General features: G+C 38.2%; 1 protein-coding gene across 10 annotated transcripts in view; it reads right to left on the bottom strand.

The window, feature by feature from the left end:
- Positions 1-3,709: 3,709 nt before the first annotated feature.
- FUT8 (fucosyltransferase 8) overlaps positions 3,710-20,902 on the bottom strand; it is a 352,458-nt gene continuing 335,265 nt past the window's right edge. For all 10 annotated transcript variants that reach the window (XM_081229288.1, XM_081229292.1, XM_081229290.1 and 7 more), the window contains 2 exons: positions 13,249-13,399; positions 3,710-4,704 (listed from right to left, as the gene is read on the bottom strand). In XM_081229288.1, coding sequence (XP_081085414.1) covers positions 4,387-4,704; positions 13,249-13,399 — 469 coding nt within the window. In that variant the 3' untranslated portion in view covers positions 3,710-4,386. The remainder of the gene's footprint in view (positions 4,705-13,248; positions 13,400-20,902) is intronic.

Raw genomic sequence — 20,902 nt, 5'->3', positions numbered from 1 at the left:
TGCCCTTCCAAGGATCCTGGAACAGCTCCCTCCATGTTTCCAAAAGGGAGATGGCCATCAGGAACCAGTAAGTGTAGAGGTAAATTCTCCTTTGTGCTTCCTTCTGGGCATGGCACTTAAAAAATTCCCTAGAGTCTGTATTTGGCATAAATTAGGGTGTTAAAGCCCAGTCCCCAAATTGTCAACCCCTAAGCCACACATCTATTCTATATGAGACTACGGATCCTGGCTATTGCACAGCCTCCCAGGAGCGCAAATGAAAAATCAGGCGGTTGGCTATGGTCAAAGTGGACATGTCTATTGCACCTTAAGTAAGAGAGATTTATTCTCATTGAGGCAGAGGAGATTCTTCTAAAGGCACCATTTAGACTCCAGTACTTTTCCTGCTTACTGAATATATAGTGATTACAGTCTCTCTAGCTAAAGGATGATGACAATCACTCTATGAGATAGCTTTTTAGATGTGGTTTTTCTTTTTTAACTCTCAAGCCCCTCAGAAGCTGAGGCCATTCATGTTCTCAACTTTCTAGAGGGAACCCAGGAAACAGCTTAGGTTCTATATGATAGAAAAAAACTAAAGCTCAGAGAGGGAAGCAACTAGTCTCATTCACCTGGGACACAAAGAAACCCTGGATTAGGGCTGGGAGCCCTTTGACAACAGGCATGGACTCTTTAAGTTCAGCTCAGCACTGAATCAGACTTGAGTGATAGGACCAGAAAGAACTTTTGTAACTGTTTTGTCATTAGTATGCAGGATGGTGGTATCCACATTCAATGAGCCCAGGCTAATAACTTTGTTTTCTAGGTAAGGCTCTTTCACAAATGGGTCTTGTAACAAGGAAAAGACCCAAATCTTCCTAATCTAGCACTGGTCACACAATTTAAAACCATGTAGAGTTTTACATGCAATTCAAAATCATGTAGGGTTTTAAAGTACCAGGCCTTCATGGCGAAAGTATAACAGTGGTGAAGAAATGTCAGTCCTCCCAACAAGGCAGCCTGTATAGCATGTACTTGATGATTTGCAAAAAAGTGGCTCAGAAAAGCTTTTCAGAAGGAAATGGTCAGCAGTATTCATTAGCCCCTCACACCTGCAGGTTTAACAATTTGGTTAGTTCTTCATTTTTCCTTCCTGCTTAAAGCCACTGGCTGCTTAGCTATTAAGGTCAGAATCTAAACACAGACCCTTCCCTCCCCCACCATACTTTTTCATTTTAACTCTCTGCTTCAGAGTTTCACTTCCTGTATGACAGAGTTTAAGCACCTACTGAACAGATCTTCCAATGGATAACAATGATCAACTTTTGACAAAATACAAAAAAGCTACCCAAAGCCATTGGATACTGAACAAAAAAAGCAGGCAAATTCTGGAAAGAGGCTGAAACTTAGAAGGGAAGGGTACAAGGTGAGTTTCCCATTTTTATGGCTTTTAGGCTGATAGAAAACTGCTGTCTTTCTGGTTGAAGAAACAGAGGACACCACAGAATCAGAGCAACCACAGCTGCTGGAAAGTGAGGATGGAAATCTCAGAAGATAGAAAGGCAAAGAAAGAGAGTTCCAAATTCTGTGTGTAAAATCTACCCAAATCGGGCTTCCCTGGTGGCGCAGTGGTTGAGAGTCCGCCTGCCAATGCAGGGGAGACGGGTTCGTGCCCTGGTCTGGGAGGATCCCACGTGCCACGGAGCGGCTGGGCCCGTGAGCCGTGGCCGCTGGGCCTGTGCGTCCGGAGCCTGTGCTCCGCAACGGGAGAGGCCACAACAGTGAGAGGCCCACACACCGCAAAAAAAAAAAAAAAAAAAAAAAAAAATCTACCCAAATCTCTAGCTGACTCCTGAACCATATATGTGTGGGGCAGGCTCCAGCTAAAGATAAAATAATTGGGATTTGCGCTTTTGCCCAAGACACAGTTTACAGTTTGAGTTCAATGAAGTTAAACGCCTACTAACACAGACAAAAACAGCAGCACTCTTCAGAGGAATATAACAGAATCCACAACATTAACATTTATAACATGCAGGATACAATCTAAATTTACTCAACATTTGAATAACCAGAAAACTGTGATTCTTTTTCTAGAGAAAAGACAAATAGAGACCAACTTTGAGATGATTCAGATATTAGATTTAGCAGAAAAGGATTTTAAAGCATTTATTATAATGATGTTCAAAAAAGTAAAGGAAAACATACTTGTAATGAATAAAAACAGGAAATCTCAGCAGAGGAAATAAAAACCCATGGTTACTGATGTTCTGATGACAAGTGAGATGAGAATTAGAAAATAACTCATATTCAAAAGTACCTCTGCTTAGTTGGAGATTTTTGTTTCAAACGACTTATTTGTACCAAAACTAAATTGAAAATTGCTTACTGACACTAGATGGTTAGTTCTGGGAGACCTGAATGGAGAGGTAGAAAGAATTTAGGGAAGTTTGGTGGGGATATTTTACATACAGGTATTTTCATTTAGAGATGATGTGAAGGACAGGGCTTTTCTGTCTAGGATTCCTGATATTTAATATCAGGCCTGCTACTGGTTTCTACATGGATCAAATTTTTCTTTCAGAAGGAAAAACAATGCTATGAAATACTCCTACAAGGCATCTAAAAGAGGCAGGCTATAGAAAAGAGGATGTGTTCTTAGAAGGAGAAAAGTGATGTTCAGAGGGAAAGCAGAGAGAGCATCAAAGTCTTGTCTTCCAAAGTGATTCTGATGTGGAATTACTAAAAGGAAGTATTTGGAAGAGTTAATCCCAAGTCCATTTTGGGTCTCATACTGGTTCCTCTCTCCTTTGTTCACCAAACTCTATGTAGTATGAGATGCATACTTCAGAAACAGAGCCAGGGACCTCCCTCGTGGCACAGTGGTTAAGAATCCACCTGCCAGTGCAGGGGACATGGGTTCGAGCCCTGGTCTGGGAAGATCACACATGCCAGGGAGCAACTAAGCCCGTGCACCACAACTACTGAGCCTGCACTCTAGAGCCCTCGAGGCACAACTACTGAGCCTGTGTGCCACAACTACTGAAGCCTGTGCACCTGGAGCCTGTGCTCCGCAACAAGAGAAGCCACTGCAATGAGAAGCCTGTGTACCGCAACAAAGAGTAGCCCCTGCTCTCCGCAAATAGAGACAGCCTGCGCACAGCAGTGAAGACCCAATGCTGCCAAAAGTAAGTAAATAGGTAAATAAATAAATAAATAAATAAATAAATAAATAAATTTAAAAAAAATGGAAACAGAGCCAGCTTCCCAACCCCACAGATTCCTGGTACTCTCAAAAGCAGGACATGATAGGAAAGGGCACAAATCATTTCCTGGATAAAACAACAGGTCTCAACTCACAAAAAGTGACAATACCCACAATAAGAAAGAACAAGCCTGAAATTGTTAGCTTGGAAGTGGAGGGGATAGTTCCTCTAGCAGTGAGGAGTATGATTATTTGATTTAATTAAATCAAATAAACAATGCCCAAAATAATAAAATAAAATTTCCCTAAGATGGTTCTGAGCAACTTTGTAATGTGCACCAACTAAACTCAGTTTTCAGTGTTAAAATGGACCAATGACTCTCTGAGCTGAACCACTCAATCTAAAACAGAAAAAAAAGTAAAGCAGAACTATAAAACTCTTCTTTTTATCAACATTTTCCACTATAAAGCTGGCCACATCATCATCTAATGATATAAAATTCTAGAAACTTTACAAAATTCCTCTTTTTAAAATTTATTTTTTGTTATCAAAGAGAATGTCCGGAAACATTGAGTACTAAAGAATCTGTTCATGGTATTGTTTTACAAAAGTTCCCAATGGAGTATGAATATTTTATTTTCTGTTGTATCCTTCACTTATTAATGATGAGGTGGATGAACTGGTACAATTACTCAAAAAAAAAAATTCCAGACAAAAACATCCATTCTCATTCTGAATCTGTTGATTGGAGTGAATTCAGTGGTTACAATACCACCACTGGCTAAGAATCAAGCTCCCCACAGGAGGGAGCTATTTGAGTCATCTCATTAGGTCACATAGGTCTCTCAGATATAGGCACCATGTTTGAAGTCTCACACAAAATGTCTGTGTCACTTAAATTACACAACGTGGCAGTGTTTGTTTCATGGGGACATAATCTTGAAAGAACGGGTAAAGTAGAAAACAACCTGTTTGTATGTTATACGTGAGTACATTATCAGACTGTGCATGGTTTTGAGGGCATGGTAGCCCTTGTTAAAGAGGAATTCCACCAATGAAGCATCTGTCAGATCCCAGCTGTCCTGGTGATGAGGGTGTTGACTCATTTAACCATGAGTTGTTAGGTTGGGGCCTTCTTCATCTACTGTTTGGCTCAAACGGTTTGAACTGAGTTTGGTTGTCTTTCTCATCCATCTAAGCTTTATTTCTCAGCCTCAGGATATGTGGGGTACTTGACTGTTTCTATCTTCTCTCGAACTTTGTAGGAGGGATATAGGCCCGTCCTTCCCAGTTTTCTGTTGACACCTTTAGAATAGCCATCCCAATGATTTCCAGCCACACCAATGATATCTCCAGGTTCCATGGGGATTTCATCTGCAGTTCGAGGTTGGTGAGGATAAATGGCAATCTGGTTGTGGGCATTTTGCCCTCCAAAATAGTAGATGTCATCCAAAGAATGGAAGTTTGCAGAGGCATCGGGATGCAGTGTTTGCATGATTTCATAAGCAACTCGACAGACCTTGGGAAAGCACGAAAAAAATTTGGTTAGTATGTGTAAAGTCTCCTTCATAGCAATCCAAAAGCTCTTGGCCAAAGAGACTAGGACTAGACTAGGACCAGGACTGAGAGAATGAGAAGCAGTGGATTCTAGTCACAGGTTTTCAGTCCATTTGCTCTCAGATGATGGTACAAGTCATTCTTCATTTCTGTGCTTGTATCTTTTTTTTTAACATAAAAGATAATTATAATTAAGATCTCTCAGAGAAAAAAAAGTATGTGTATATATAGTGCAAAGTATTTTATGAATTCATAAATTCATATTTATTAAAATATAAAATTTTAATTTTAATAAAAATTTATTAAGAGCCACAGAGTGTTCCATGTTGGGCACTAGTGGTACAAAAACGAGTAAGACACAGTCTATGCCCTTGGTGAATTCAAGGTTCAGGATTAGAATCAGGATTATAAATACTTTACACAAATGCTGCTGCTTCCTTTCCTTCATTCAGTATTAATAAATCACATACTCTTTTCTTCTAATTTGGACTTGGTCTCAGAACCCTTCTCAACTGAAATTCATGTAATTACTGACAATCAACTATTGCCAAATGAGCTAGAATACATCTGCCACTTCTGTTCTAAAGTGTGATGTGTGTGATGTGTACACAGTAGCATCTAGACTGAAATCAGATGAACTAGGCTTTGGGGACAAGGCATCTACCTGATGCACTTAAGGCTACTTAAAAGATTCCTCTGTCCAAAAAATACCTCCCATTCCCACTGGATGGCAGCTGGAATTCCACAATCTGAGCTTCATTCCTTGAGCTTCATACTTGGTGATAAACTATAACTATCTTAATGGAGGTATAACATTTTAAGCAATTAACAAATATATTCATTATAGAGTAAATGGGTTTCAGAAACTTTTCTAAGAACAGGTGAAGACCAAAGAGAGAATACTATCATTTTGCTTAGAAAATTCTTCCATTATACACTGTGAACACAGGACTCAACTCAGGTCAATTTTCCTACATCTCCAGTTGTAGTTACCTCTGTTAATGAAGTTTTATTGTCCCTACACCAATACTTCTGCACATATTTAAAATGATACTAATAGTAATTGTTAATCTGCTCAGTGGAGCAATTTCGGATTACCCAGCAGTTCTTTAAAACTCTGGCATTCATGATATCAAAAACTGAATTCTTAAATGTTATGAGCAAATGGAATCTGATTAGGTTAATCATCAACTTAACTCCTTAAAAAGTCTGAATTTTAGGAACCCGAGGGGCGGTTTTCACATGCTATATGTAATTTGTAAATGAAACTAAGTTTAGATAGTATTTTAAACTTTGCAGATAGGGACTAAAATACAAGGAGATCTGCCCAAATTCTAGTGCTAGAATTTCAACTAGACATGGAACCAAGAAAATAACTTTGCTTTCAAATTTGCTACTTCATCAACAAACTAATTTTATATTGGTACAATTGAGATCACTGGTAGAATACTGAAACTATAAAAAAATGAGGCTAAAAAAGATTTGGAACTTGAACTTCAAATTCAGCCAAAGGCCCACACAGCACAAGCAAAATCAAGTTAAGCCTTTGGAAAGAAACTAAATAATGAAAACAAAGCAGCTCCAATAATAGCAAAGTACAATAACAATGATAGAGGCATATTTACTGAGTTTTTTCTGTCAGACATTGTTTCTAGGTCTAATTTAATTGTCAGCAGCCCCATAAAATTTTATCATGCTCGTTTTATGGATGTCAAAAGTCAGTTAAGGAATGAGCTCAAGGTTACACTACTATTAAGTGGCATATTCAGGTTTTGAACCCAGGCAGTCTGTGTATGCTTGTTAACTGCTAAGCATATTTTTTCTTGCAGATCCTATTCTCCATGTTCACATTTTAATAGCAGAAAGATATAACTTAAGGCCAAGGCTGGCCTTGGGAAAATCTGAGAGTCTTATATTCAGGCCCCCTCCACCCACTTTTCAATTATCCTGAGCCAGGGATGCAAGACCTTGTACTGTCTTTCGGATGACCACAATGCCCACCGTGGCAATGAACCCTAATGTGTTTCCTCCTTTCATTAATAAACTTCTCACTCTCATAAAAACAACACTGCCCTCAGTCCCATACCCTTAGGGACGTGCTTTCTTTTGGGGTAATCCTAATAATCAGTTTATGTTTTGGTATCAATAGCTGTTGATGTATTAGGCTGATGGATAACACATGTACTTTCTTTCTTTTTTTTTTTTTTTGCGGTACGCCGGCCTCTCACTGCTGTGGCCTCTCCCGCTGCGGAGCACAGGCTCCGGATGCACAGGCCCAGCGGCCATGGCCCACGGGCCCAGCCAGTCCGTGGCATGTGGGATCCCCTTGGACCAGGGCACAAACCCGTGTCCCCTGCATTGGCAGGTGGACCCTCAACCACTGCACCATCAGGGAAGCCCCACATGTACTTTCTTAAGCCAAAGAAATTACGAATGGTAGAACTTTCAGACACAGAGTGGACCAATATAAGACCCTTTCTCCTTCTCATAATAATGGCAATAATGAGAGCAGCTGAGCTTACTGAGCACTGTTCTAATAGCTGCGCTTGCACACGTGCTTCCTCTCATCTCATTTAACTCTCACAACAACCCTATGAGTTGGTTACTGTTATTATTTATATTTTACAGCTGAAGAAACTATGCCAAAGAAAGATTAATTTCCAAAAAAAATGAATAAAGGAGCTAGTAAATGACAGAAATGTAATTAGAACTCTGTCTCTAAACCATACACTGAACTGCCTTAGGTTCTGAGGATAAGTACCTAGAACAGTGCCTGCCACAGAGTAGCCACTCAGTAAGTACCTTCTGAATGAATACTGCTCCATGCATAATACCAGTCCAGCAATGGAGATGCAAGTCCACTGGTGATATTTAATCCTTAAGATCCATATATAACATTCTGAGTAATTAAAAATTTTTCCCTATATTAACCATGGGGCAATTTACTGCAAAGGGCTAGAAAGATTACTGTACTGTCAACGTTTGCATTTAATCACCCTAGGCTTCCTCTCTGGGCTTAACAAATCCAAATCACGTGACAGGTAAATGAGGTCTTTCAGTTGATGTCAATACTCAGGTTTGAAACTTGACAGGTAGCATGATTGAGAGGGGTAGTCTATGGTTTGCAAAGCAGTGCTTGGCCACACATATGTTTTATTTCATTTGCTGTTGATGTGGCACTATATCATTTTTAGAACACTACTAAGCACACAGTAGTAAGTAAGAGCAAAAATCCTGCCAAAGGATAAAACATAGATATGACTGTATTTAAAAAAAAAAAATTAAAGAGCGGAGGAAGGTCCATTAGTTTGAATTTTATCCCTGAGTAACAACCAGCTGGGCTTTGCATGAGCCTCCAAAGCTTTCTCAGAGCAGATGGGATCTTGGTTTTTTGTCAAAATTGACAGGGCCAGAAGGATCTCCTACTGTGAGAAGTTGGAAGTGGGCTCTTGTCTCACTGCGTGAGGCTGGGATATCTGTGCACTTTTACTGTAAACTGCTTTGTTTTGCTATTCAATGAGAGAGCAGTATCCACTGTTGTTTCATGAACCATATCTCAGTGGAAATTCCTATCGAGAGCCATCTGTCTAGAATAAAATGAATGTAGTATCTGGTTTCTCCCTCTGGGCTTTCCAAAATCTGATTCAAAACGTGATGAGGCCAGTTGTGTTGTGTGTGGATTTGGAATGAAACAACAGAGAACGCCAGGAGAATGTCATATTAAGTGCCACAAAGGGAAGTGTCTCAGGGGGAGGAAAAAAAAAGTAACTTTGTCCTATGGTGATTTTAATGATTGAGAAACTAATGAACAATGTTGACTGTTCCTTAAAAAATGTTGATTACCCATAGTCTTTAAAATGGACATCTACAAACCAGTTTTGTAAATCAGATTCCAGAGTTATAAAACCTGATTCTAAAACTTGATAAACAATATTTTAAAAAAGAAAACCTTTCTGATACTTTGCCCTTCTACAACTGAGTGAGCTGTCAACTGCTGGAATTGGAACTCCAATTCCTTTGCTTCAGATTTTAGATGGTTTCATTAAATATGAAAGTAACTTAAATGACATAGTAGACGCTTAGGGCACAGGCAACTTCCAGTAACACAGAACAAGATTAGAGTATTTGGTAGAATAGTTTGGAATGCGATGCACTGTATAGCTTTCAAAACTTACTTGATGCTGTTGAGAAGTGTTAATATTGCCTCTAATTTTCAGACTAAATCCTGAAGATTGTTTTCTTCAATTTATGAGGCTTTTAGGACAAACTTGGCTATGAGAAACAGCTCTGATGAAGGAATTCAGAAAACTGAGTGCAAGAATAGTAACAAAATTAGAGAGGAGAGTCATATTCTTGGCTTTTAAAAACTTTTCACTTAAGGAGAGAGAATTCCCAGACCTCACTTGTGGATATAAAACCAAGAATGATTAGAAGCCCTAAGACTGAGAAGAATGGGTCCAAAACCTTATAAAGAATCCTAATTAAGGTGCCATGACATTTGTGCCTACAGTTTCTCAAACATCAATCAGGCCTTGCAATTTCCTTCTAACAATACATTACATTCTCCCAGTATTGTCTACAATAGCACATGGTCAGCAGATAAACTCTTTCTCACTATTGTCATATAGCATAAAAGTCCTCAAAGGGTAGTATACAGGAGACAGAAAGTTTACATGACTGAAACTTCAGGATTGTCAAAACATTATGAAAAAGATACTAAACTTTTATCCCTTCTAACCATCTCTTGAAATGAGATTATCATCGAGCAAAGTTTGAAAGTTGGTTGTCCATGTTTTATTCTGGGCTGAGATTTGGTTCTCATTGTTTTATTCGCTTATCACCCTTCTGGATGTAAGGCTTTAGTCTTCTTCTGTTTTCTGCAGGAAAGTCTGCAGATTAATTTCCCTAAAGTCAAAACAGACACAAGTTTACCTGCATTTGCTAAAGCAAATACTATTACTTATCACTCACCCTTTGGGAATGAAGAGCTTTTGTTTCTGAAAATTCATATTATATGGTGACGCTCTCTTTCAATAAGCTAAATAAAATAGAGTTAAGGTGGTACCTTGGCACAGGAATTAATATGCCGAATGTTACTGGTTATTATTCTTTATGAAGAATTGTTACACACATCCAATGCACACAATGACTATGTGGAACCTAAGCATCACCCATGACCATAAGCAGAGGTAATGGAGTCCTTGAACAGCATATTTCATATTCCTTCTAAAATATGAGATCATATAGTCTGAAATGGGGCCACGTGAAAAAAATCGTTAAAATAAATACTGTAGAGTCTAACAGGCAAAGATATACCCTATACCTATTCCTTTATAAATAATAATAGCAGCTAACATTGCATTTAACATATTGCTGAGTACTATTCTCAGTGCTTTACATATAATAAATCTTTAATCCTCAGAAAAACTTTATGCAGTAGGTATTATTGTTATTACCGTTTTTACAGGGAGGGGGGAAAATGTCAGTGATAGGCTAAGCAATTTGTTCAAATGCCACAGAGTCACTAAGTGGTCAAAGTTGTATTTAAACCCAGGTAGTCTGACTCTAGAGTCCACAATGCCTCATTCTTGTTCTCTGTCTCATGAAGTCAATGGCTTGTTACTTTGATGTCATCAGTGACGTTTTCTCAAACTCCACTGCTACTGCTGATGAGACATTTTGGGGGCATTCTTCAAACGATTCCGATTTTGGTTTATGGCAATTTTGGTTTGGTTTATGCTACAAGCCACCAACCAACTCGGTCACACCACAAAAATATTAAACTGTACCAAATGCCTTTTTACTAAAAATATTTTCAAAAAATACTGGGGTGCAGGACTTCCCTGGTGGCACAGTGGTTAAGAATCCGCCTGCCAATGCAGGGGACACGGGTTCGAGCCCTGGTCCAGGAAGATCTTATATGCCATGGAGCAACTAAGCCCGTGCACCACAACTACTGAGCCCACGTGCCACAGCTACTGAAGCCCGCATGCCTAGAGCCCATGCTCTGCAACTAGAGAAGCCACCACAATGAGAAGCCTGTGCCCTGCAACAAAGAGTAGACCCTGCTTGTCGCAACTAGAGAAAGCCCGCACGCAGCAATGAAGACCCAATGCAGCCAAAACCAAAAAACCAAAAAACAAACAAAAAAACTGGGGTGCAAGGAAGCCCAAAGATTAATCACTGAATGTGGAATTATTCCACAGTCTCAAATGCTACAGCTGTTAGTCACCAAGAAAGGAGGTGATCACATTTAGCAAACTGCTACTCACTATATAAATGTAAGGTATTTTTTACTGTTAAACTTTTATTCTGAGCCCTAACATGTTTTGAGGTATTCAAGTCTATCTTGGGACACAAAATATTGGTTTAAATGATCAGAGTTATTTTGGATGAACTTTGACTTGCCAAGAGTTTTTAGGGACAATATAATATATAATCACAAATCTTATTCCTTTGGACACAACCAGACCTCTCATTACTACGCTTTCTTCATATAAACTGTTTCTCTGGATCTGAGGTCTGAAGAAGACACAGAGGTTGATATTGTGCATAAAATAGAACAAAGTAGTGTGAACAATATGCTCTTCAAACCTGGACAGGTTTCCAGTATCATGAAGTGACAGAGGTCCTGACTTCTGGGTCAAAACTAGACTTATGAGGCTATGAGGATCAAAAATTCTACAGCACATCCTTGAAAAGGGAAAAAAACCAAAAGATTTTCTTTCCAGAGTGAGTCTAATGGCATTATTAAGGAGAGCTGGACAAAGGAAAGCAAAACATAGAGCACGTCCTTGTAAGTCTCAGTGTCTACCTCCATGTAAGGTTGGTAAATGTTTAGACATGTATATATTTATTTACTTTTAAAGCTTTAAAACTAGAGCAGTGGTTCTCACAAGGGTGATTTTACCCTCCCACTCCCCCCACCTGGGACATGTGGCAATGTCTGGAGACACTGTTGGCTGTCACAACTTGAGGTGAGGGTCTACTGGCCACGGACGCTGCTAAGCATCCTATAATGCACAAGACAGCACCTCACAACAACTTATCCAGCCCCAAATGCCAACGGTGCCAGGTTGAGAAACCCTGGACAAAAGGAATAGACTTTAGGAAGGCCTAAAATCTAGACCTACAGAGGAGGTGGTACATCTGGGAAAGTGACTCTTGATTCAATCATTGTAACAATAAGCATTCGAAAATGTGTTATTTGCACCTGTTGATCACGTAGGCACATAGCCAGATTCTCAAAAGCAGTTGAGAGGGACTAGGTAGTTACAACTCCTCCCCCCATCCCACCCCCTTATCAAAGATAGGATCCTCACCCCAATTAGGGAGAATATCAGCTATGGATGCCTTCATGTTTTCCCTCTGATGAGGACCTATTGCCATGTGACTCCTGTTCTGTGTAGCTGTCTTTGCGTCTTGAGTTGTATTCTTATGCCACATTGAAGGAACTCATACAGGCTTTGCTGGGATAAGTATCTTTCCAACAAGCATGTCACCATACCACTGTGAGAGTGTGCATTGTCACATAATAAAAATCTGTCCATTTCTTTATACTCTCTGCAGTATATTCCCATGTAAATGATGTGGCTTTCCTCTTCACACTTTCTTTTCTCTGCTTCTTCTAAGCTTTCAGGCATATATTTATCTTACATGGTTTTTATTTCTTTGTAATTATTCTCTGGTTATTTCATGTGGATATTTTGCTCACTAGATTCTGGACCAGGGTAAGAGCTGTATCTTCGATCTCCTTTGAAATTCCCTCTACACCTAGTATAGGTCTGAGCACAAACAATCATTTAACAGATTGTTGAACAAACTAACCAATAATATGCACATAAATGAGACAGTTGAATAAAATCCACAATAAATCTTTCTATGCTGATATTCCACTGGGCATATAAGGCTGATTGGAGCACTCATAAAAACACACACACCAAACCAAAAACATATTAAATATCTATAACAATAAACTCAAAGAATGATTATAATATGGTATTGCTTAAATATAATGTACAGTTTCTTGCTTGGTAGAAATGTTAAAAGGACTTGAAAGAGGAATTACATTTACTCTTTCTTATTTTCTATAAAGCAATCAAGTGAGGCAAAATGCTGAGCATTTAAGCCTCTCAGTATCAGTGCACTGATGTGTAGAAATGGATGGACTCTGGTTACATACTGATTGTATGCAAAATCATAAAGTATTAAGTAAACTTAATTACTTGCTGTTTCTGTTAAATGTTGTGAATAAGCCAAGTACTTTTAAACAACCCCAGTAGCTGGCTTCAGTAGAGATGTATTCAACAATTGCTTGCAAACAATTAAATATTCAGTGCACTCAAATAGCTATGTTTTCTGGAATCTTCTCATTCTTTCACAAAAGGGATCATTCCCCAATATTAAAAAAATTGTACCTGAGTCATGAAAACTAACATTTTTTAAAAATCCAAGAACTTCCTGACCCAATATAACCAAAGAGTATTGATCACTTAAAAATGCTTACCTGGGATGAAAAAGTACACACTAGGAAGTCTGCCTGGGAGAGAAAGTGTATATCCAGGATCACACCTCGAAGTGAATTTTCTGTGTATCGATTATGTAGTCCAGCTGACCAAGAGATAGAGTTATCACTAATAAATTCATAACTGGGGTACCTGAAAAAAGAAATAAATTTATACAAACTCACTGAAATCATAGAATTCTGTCAGGAAATAGTATCCTATCAGCAGGAGGTAGCCAGCTCCTTTAACCAAGAGTACCCTTCTTTCTGACAGTAAGGAAAGCTTTAATTCTGGCATTCAATAGAGTAGCTGACAAAGCATCTTTGAATCCATTGATGGGGCAGAAACCATTCTGGGGTGTCCTGTATGTTAAAAGTTATTGGCATGACATATAAAATACATATATGCACCAGAATGTCCCTTTCAATTCATGAAAGAATTGAAAACAGAAAGCTCTTTATTTTCATCGTAATAAGTGACCTTGAAGAGGTTTTTCAACCTGCTTTCATATTTTTTTCACATAGACACATTTTCATTTTATGCATTCCTTTCCCACTTTTATCCTTAAGCATATATCTTTTTAAAAATATAATTTATACATTGTTTTTTCTTCTTCCAGTTTTATTGAGGTATAGTTTTTTAAAAGATCTATTATTTTATTTGTTTTTGGTTGCATCAGGTCTTAGTTGCGGCATGTGGGATCTTCGCTGAGGCATATGGGATCTTTCATTGCAGTGCACAGACTTCTCTCTAGTTGTGGCCTACAGGCTGCAGAGCGCGTGGGCTCTGTAGTTGTGGCGTGTGGGTTCCAGAGCACATGGGCTCTGTAGTTTGCAGCACGTGGGCTCTCTAGCTGAGGCACATGAGCTCAGTAGTTATGGCGTGCAGGCCTAGTTGCCCCGTGTCATGTGGGATCCCAGTTCCCTGACCACGGATTGAACCCACATCCCCTGCATTGTAAGGCAGATTCTTTACCACTGGACCACCAGAGAAGTCCTGATCATACAGTGCTGTATGAGATATAATTGACATACAGCACTGTATAAGTTTAAGGCACAATGATCTGACTTACACACATCATGAAATGGTTACCACAATAAGTTTAGTGAACTTCCATCATCTCATTACAGACAAAATTTTTAAAAAAGGAAAAAAAAATTTTCCTTGTGATGAAAACTCTTAGGATTTAGTCTCTTAACAACTTTTGGTTGCTGTGGCTAGGACTTGCAATACCATGTTGAATAAATGTGGTGAGACTGGGCATCTTTGTCTTCTTCCTGATCTTAGACGAAAATCTTTCAGCTTTTCACGGTTGAGTATTATGTTAGCTGTTAGTCTGTGATATCTTATGGCCTTTGTTATGTTGAGGTATGTTTCCTCTACACTCACTTAGTTGAGAGTTTTATTATAAATGAATATAGAATTTTGTCAAAAGCTTTTTCTGCAACTATTGAGATGATCATATGATTTTTAACCTTTGTTTTGTTAATGTGGTGTATCTCATTGATTGATTTGCAAATATTGAACTATCCTTGCATCTACTTGATCATGGTATATGATCCTTTTAATGTACTGCTGGATTCGGTTTGTTAATATTTTGTTAAGGATTTTTGTATCTCATCAATGATATCGGCCTGTAAGTTTCTCTTTTTGTGGCGTCTTTGTCTGGTTTTGGAATTGGGGTGATGTTGGCCTTGTAGAATGAGTTCAGAATTGTTCCATCTTCAATATTTTGGAATAGTTTGAGAAGCATAGGCATGAACTCTCCTTTAAATATTTTATAAAATTCACCTGTGAAGCCATCTGGTCCTGGATTTTTGTTTGTTGGAAGTTTTTTGATCAATCTTGATTCAACTCCATTACTGGTAATTGGTTTATTAATATTTTCTATTTCTTCCTAATTTAGTCTTGGGAGACTGAAATTTTCTAGGAATTTATCCATTTCTTCTAGGTTGTCCATTTACTCACATATAGTTGTTTGCAGTAATCCCTTTTGATCCTTTGATTTCTGTGGTGTTGGCTATAACATCTCTTTTTTCATTTCTGATTTTATTCATTTGGGTCCTCTCTCTTTTTCCTTGATGAGTCTGGCTAAATGTTTATCAATTTGTTTACCTTTTCAAAGAAACAGCTCTTAGTCTCATTGATCTTTTCTATTGTTTTAAATGTCTATTTCACTTATTTCTGCTCTGATGTTTATCATTTCTTTCCTTCTAGTAATTTTGGGCTTTGTTCTTCTTTTTCTAGTTCCTATACATGTAAGGGTGGGTTGTGTGTGTGTGTATAATTATTTTAAGTGGATCTGAAGTTTGAACACATTCTAACAACTTCACAGTTTTATTCCTGTCTTCCCCTGCCCACATTTAATGTTTTTTTGATATCATATTTTATATCTTTTTGTTTTGTGTATTCCTTAACCATGTATTGTGGATATAGATAATTTACTACTTGTCTTTCAAGTTTCCTACTAGCTTTACAAGTGGCTGATCTACTACCTTTACTGTATGTTTGCTTTTACCAATGAGATGTTTCCTTTCATAATTTTCATATTTCTAGTTATGGTCTTTTCTTTTATGCTTAGGGAAGTCCCTGTAACATTTCTTGTAAAGCCTGTTTAGTGGTGCTGAACAATTTTAGCTTTTGCTTGTCTGTAAAACTCTTTCTCTCTCTTTCAAATTCGAATGGTAGCCTTGTAGGGTAAAGTATTCTTGGTTGTAGGTTTTTTCCTTTCATCACTTTGAATATATCATGACACTCTCTCCTGTCCTGCAAAGTTTCTGCTGAAAAGTCAACTGACAGTCTTATGGGAGTTCCCTTGTACATAACTAGTTGCTTTTCTCTTGCTGCTTTTAAGATTCTCTCTTTATCTTTATTTTTTGTCATTTTAATTACAATGTGTCTTGGTGTAGACCTCTTTGGGTTGATCTTGTTTGGAACTTTCTGTGCTCCCTGGACCTGGATGTCTGTTTCCTTTCCCAGGTTAGGGAAATTTTTGGCTATTCTTGTTTTAAATAAGTTCCCTGCCCCTTTCTCTCTCTCTTTTCCCTAAGAGATCCCTATAATGTAAATGCTGGTATGCTTTTGTTGTCCCAGAGGTCTCTTAAACTGTCCACACTTTTTAAATTCTTCTCTTTTTTTTTGTTCAGCTTGGGTGATTTCCACTACTCTGTCTTCCAGTTTGTTGATCTGTTCTTCTGTATCATTTAATCTACTGTTGATTCCTTCTAGTGTATTTTTTACTTCAATTATTGCATTCTTCAGCTCTGTTTGGTTCTTCTTTACCCTTTCTAACTCTTTGTTAAGTCTGCCACTGTGTTCATCAATTTTTCTCCCAAGTTCATTCAGCATCTTTATGATCATTACCTTGAACCCTTTATTGGGTAGATTGCTCATCTCCACTTTGCTTAGCTCTTCTTCTGGGGTTTGTTCCTTCATTTGAAACACGTTCCTTTGTCACCTCATTTTGCCTAATTCTCTGTGTTTATTTGTATGTATTAGGCAAGTCAGTTATGTTTCTCGTTCTTGGAGAAGTGACCTTATGTAAGAGATGTCCTATGGGGCCCAGCTACATACTCCCCTCTGGTCACCAGAGCTATATAATCTAAGGGTGCCTTGTATGTGGGCTGAGTGGGCACTTCTGTTGTGGTGGGGTCAACTACTGTGGGCATGCTGGTAGGTAGGGCTAGTTCCCAGCCCGGTTGGCTGCCAGGCCCTACCTCATGTGGAGGCTGCTAGCTGCTGGTAGGTGGGTCTGGGTCCTGACACAGCTGCCTACATGGCCTGGTAAGTCCCAGGGCTGGTGCCAGTCCACTGGTGGCTTGGGCTGGGTCCTGGTGTGCCTGGTTGCAGGCCCGCAAGTCCTAGGGTTGGTCATGTGTTGCTGGTGGGCAGTGCTGGGTCCCAGCATGGCTGGCTGTGGGGTTTGGGGATCCAAGTACTGGTGCTGATCAACTAGTGGGCGTGTAAGCCCCTGGTTCTAATAGGTTAGAAGGAGGACTCCAAAATGTTGTTTGCCAGCACCAGGGTCCCTGTGGTAGAATGAGCTCCCCACTGCCTGCTGCCAGTATATGTGTCCCCAGGGGGAGTCCCAGTTGCCTCCTACCTATCTAGGAGGCTCCAACCTGCTTTCAAATTTGGTCACTGAGCTTTTCCTTTAGAATATAAACATCATGATTAAACTTCATTTAAATTTTTAGTTTAGAATTTGTGATAACTGAGACTTGTCTCCCTTAACCCCCATAAGCACCATCTTAACAAATAACGGTGACAGAAAACCATTCTAATAAATTTATGAAAGCAAATTCCTTGTAGATGTCCACCAACTAATATTGTGGTAGTCGTGAGAAGATATGTGTTAAAAAATATTAAAACAGGATGTCTTTAAAAAGTCTACTATATGTTCAAATGATTCTACTCTGAATTAGAGGTTTAATTATACTCTAGTATAGAGTGAATAAATTTTCTCAGTGCATGAGACAGATCACAGTTAAGTTGTAAACTTTCAGAAGTTACATGCAAAGGTGATAGTCATTGTACCCAGTTTATATAATTTTTTAAGAATTAAATAAATTAAGCAATGTAAAGTGTTTAGAAGAGTATGTGACACGTAGTAAATGCTCAATAAATCATTAACTGTGATTGTTAAACATTCTTTCCCCAGATATTCACCTGGTTTTATCTCTTACTTTCCTCTTAGATCTCCGCTCAAATGCTGCCTTATTAGTGAGGAGTTTGGCAATCCCTATCCCTTTTACTTGCTTAATTTTCCTCCATGGCTCTTACTATCACTGAACATAATATATATTTACTGTTTATTTACTGTCTGCATTCATTCCGCACCTCCATCATCCCTAACTAGAATGTAAGCTCTATAAAGAGAGGTATTTCATCTGCTTTGTTCACTCTATTATTCTCAGCACTTAGAAGAGAATCTGGAATATAGTACAAGGTCAATAAATATTTGTTGAAAGAATAATAGTTCCTATTTATAAGCCCTGAGGCAGCAGGAGTCAGCTTACATGTCTTTTTCCCACACAGTATTTCCCAAAGGTCAGGACTATGCCTTATTTTCCTTTGCATCACAGCATCTAGCACTCCACACAATGCTATGTGGATGAATACATGAACAAGTTAGTGCTACCCATGTCTGGGACGTTTTCCTAATTCCCTAACAGCTGCTTCAGATTTCTCTTCATTCCACAACCTCCACGGCATTTTCTCTCATAGCCTCTAGTAATGACTGTGAAGAAAAAGTCTCTGAGCACTGTTTCAGTGATTGGTATTCAGTGTTCAGATCCATTTGGCCTCATTATTTTCGACATTTTGCCCTCCTCAACTTTGAATCAGGGAGATGAAGGAAATGTCACATTTGTTCTGAAAAGAAAACCACCAAAAAAACTTTTAATGTGATTCCTGTGAAGAGGCAGATCCAGTCATGGGGCAGAAACAGAAACAAATAAATATGAAAAGGCTGGAGGGTGGAGGAGGGGGGAAATCGTTAAAACACACCAGTACAGGTTTTATCCTAGAATAAAGACTAACTCTGTCAGCATGGTTTGGGTGCTCAGTGAACCAAACACAAGAGGGATCCTTTTACTGAGAAGTGACGCGAACATCATGCCCTTCCTAACTTAAAGGCCTCTTCCTGGAACCAAACCAAAAGGTCACCTAAGTTCCTCAGGCCTTATCTCTATATGCAAAAGATAGCTTGATGAAGGATACTGAGTGTTGAAAAACAGAAACAAAGTGAATAATGAGGGAAGGAGATTTTGTACTTCCAATAATGAGCATGAAACTTTCCACACAAACATGCTTCTTTCTTGTCTTACGCCTACAAGTATGCCAGCAGAAGTCTTCCACTGTGAGGCTGCAGAGATTGGTAATGATTTTAAAAAATATTTTTTTCTTCTTCCATCTTGCAAAAGTTTATTTTTATATTAACCACAAAGGTGTAACTTGAAATTATAAACTAACATCAAATTTTCTTTTGTGAAGTCTTTCTCCAGACTGAGGGGGATACTCTTCTTCTTGACTTTACTACCTAGTATACAACTCCTTCAGGACAATTATATAATGACACTGATTATTTGTTACCTGTATATTGCCTTCAAGTTGGATACACCCTGAGATAAGGAGCCACATATTATCTTTTATTTCTTTGTGTATTCCTAATGCCCTGTAACTGTCTAGCATATTAGATGTAGTTCAAAAAAATAGTGAAGAACTTTACCACTATTGCTGATTCTTCATTTCACATGGCAACCAAATGCTTTACAACAACTTTTAAACAAATTTCTCTTACCTCTACTCATTTAAATGAACCTAATTTTAGGAAGAGCTTGTCCAGCATTTTTGATAAAGAGCAAACTAAATATGTAAATATTTAATCTGAGAGATTTTTAATGGCTTGTTTTTTCTCCCGTTTCACTCCTAAACCCAGTCTCCACAATCTTAGAATACAATGCTGGATAGACAACTTTAATAGTTCTTACTTCTTAGACTGCCAAAGATTCTGTGATTTAAACACTCTAACAGTGAATTACCTAAGAGAGAGATCTCCACATTATCAGCAGCTGTCACAGTCACTAGGATGCTGGTGCTAAAATCTCCTGAATGAACTCAAGTCTTAATCTAGAGAGACCTGAGGTGTAATACTAAGCAACAAAGCATTAACTACCGGAGCCACATATATAAGCTAATCTTGACCCCTTTTACAAAGAATAAACTAGTCAGAAAAATGGTTTCTTCTCTAACTGTACGAATACTATGCCTCATTTAATTCTCCATCTCTTCACCCTCTTGAAGCAGAAAAGTCTTATAATCACCTTGGATTCTATATGCCTTGTTGAAAAATTAATTCATGCTTTGGTCTCCTAAAATAATAACAGAAGTTTTATGATTTGCTTAGGTATCAAAACCAATCCTGAGAGGTCAAAAGCAGAATTAATTCAGAGTGGAAAAAACATTTAAGTAAAATAATGAAGGAGAGAAATGGTATTTAAATTCCTGAGAAAGTCCTTAAAATGACTCAGAAAACCAAAGAATTTCCAAAGAGGAAAAAAATATGCACAAAATGCTATTGCTACATTTATAACAGAATATGGAGAAAAATGCTGCCTGGACTACCATGGGGAGAGGAGTTACTAGCTTCTGACCACACACACATACACAAAAGAAAAAATCAAGTTTTACAATTCTTACAATCCAAGTAGATACTACTGCCATCTGTACTATAAGGGTTGCTTGGTGTAAAAATATCATGCTGTGCTATGGATCACAGCTGTAAAATATTCATATCCTTTTATCTAAATACTTCCAAGTCCAGAAATCTAGATTAACGAAATAATATGGATAATTTCAGGCATACCTCATAGCACTGGAAATTGGAAATAACCTGTTAAATATTAAAAGAATGGTCAAGTAAGCAAAGGCATTTCCATTCAGTGGATATGTAGTCACTAAAGAAAGAGATTTACAATAACTTTTTTTAGCAACCTGGGAAAAGGGATTTAGTGCTGTATTAAGTAAAAAAAGAGTTCAAATTATACAGAATATGATCAACTACAAAGATGTATAACTACATAAATGACTGAAGGGAATATGTTGATATTTAAATAGTTATTGCCACTGAGTAATGAGACTGTGGGTAATATTTTT

This window comes from Mesoplodon bidens (genome assembly GCF_964165515.1).
Source record: "Mesoplodon bidens genome assembly, chromosome: 3".
Taxonomy (NCBI): domain Eukaryota; kingdom Metazoa; phylum Chordata; class Mammalia; order Artiodactyla; family Ziphiidae; genus Mesoplodon; species Mesoplodon bidens.
This window is presented reverse-complemented; position numbering and strand designations above follow the sequence as displayed.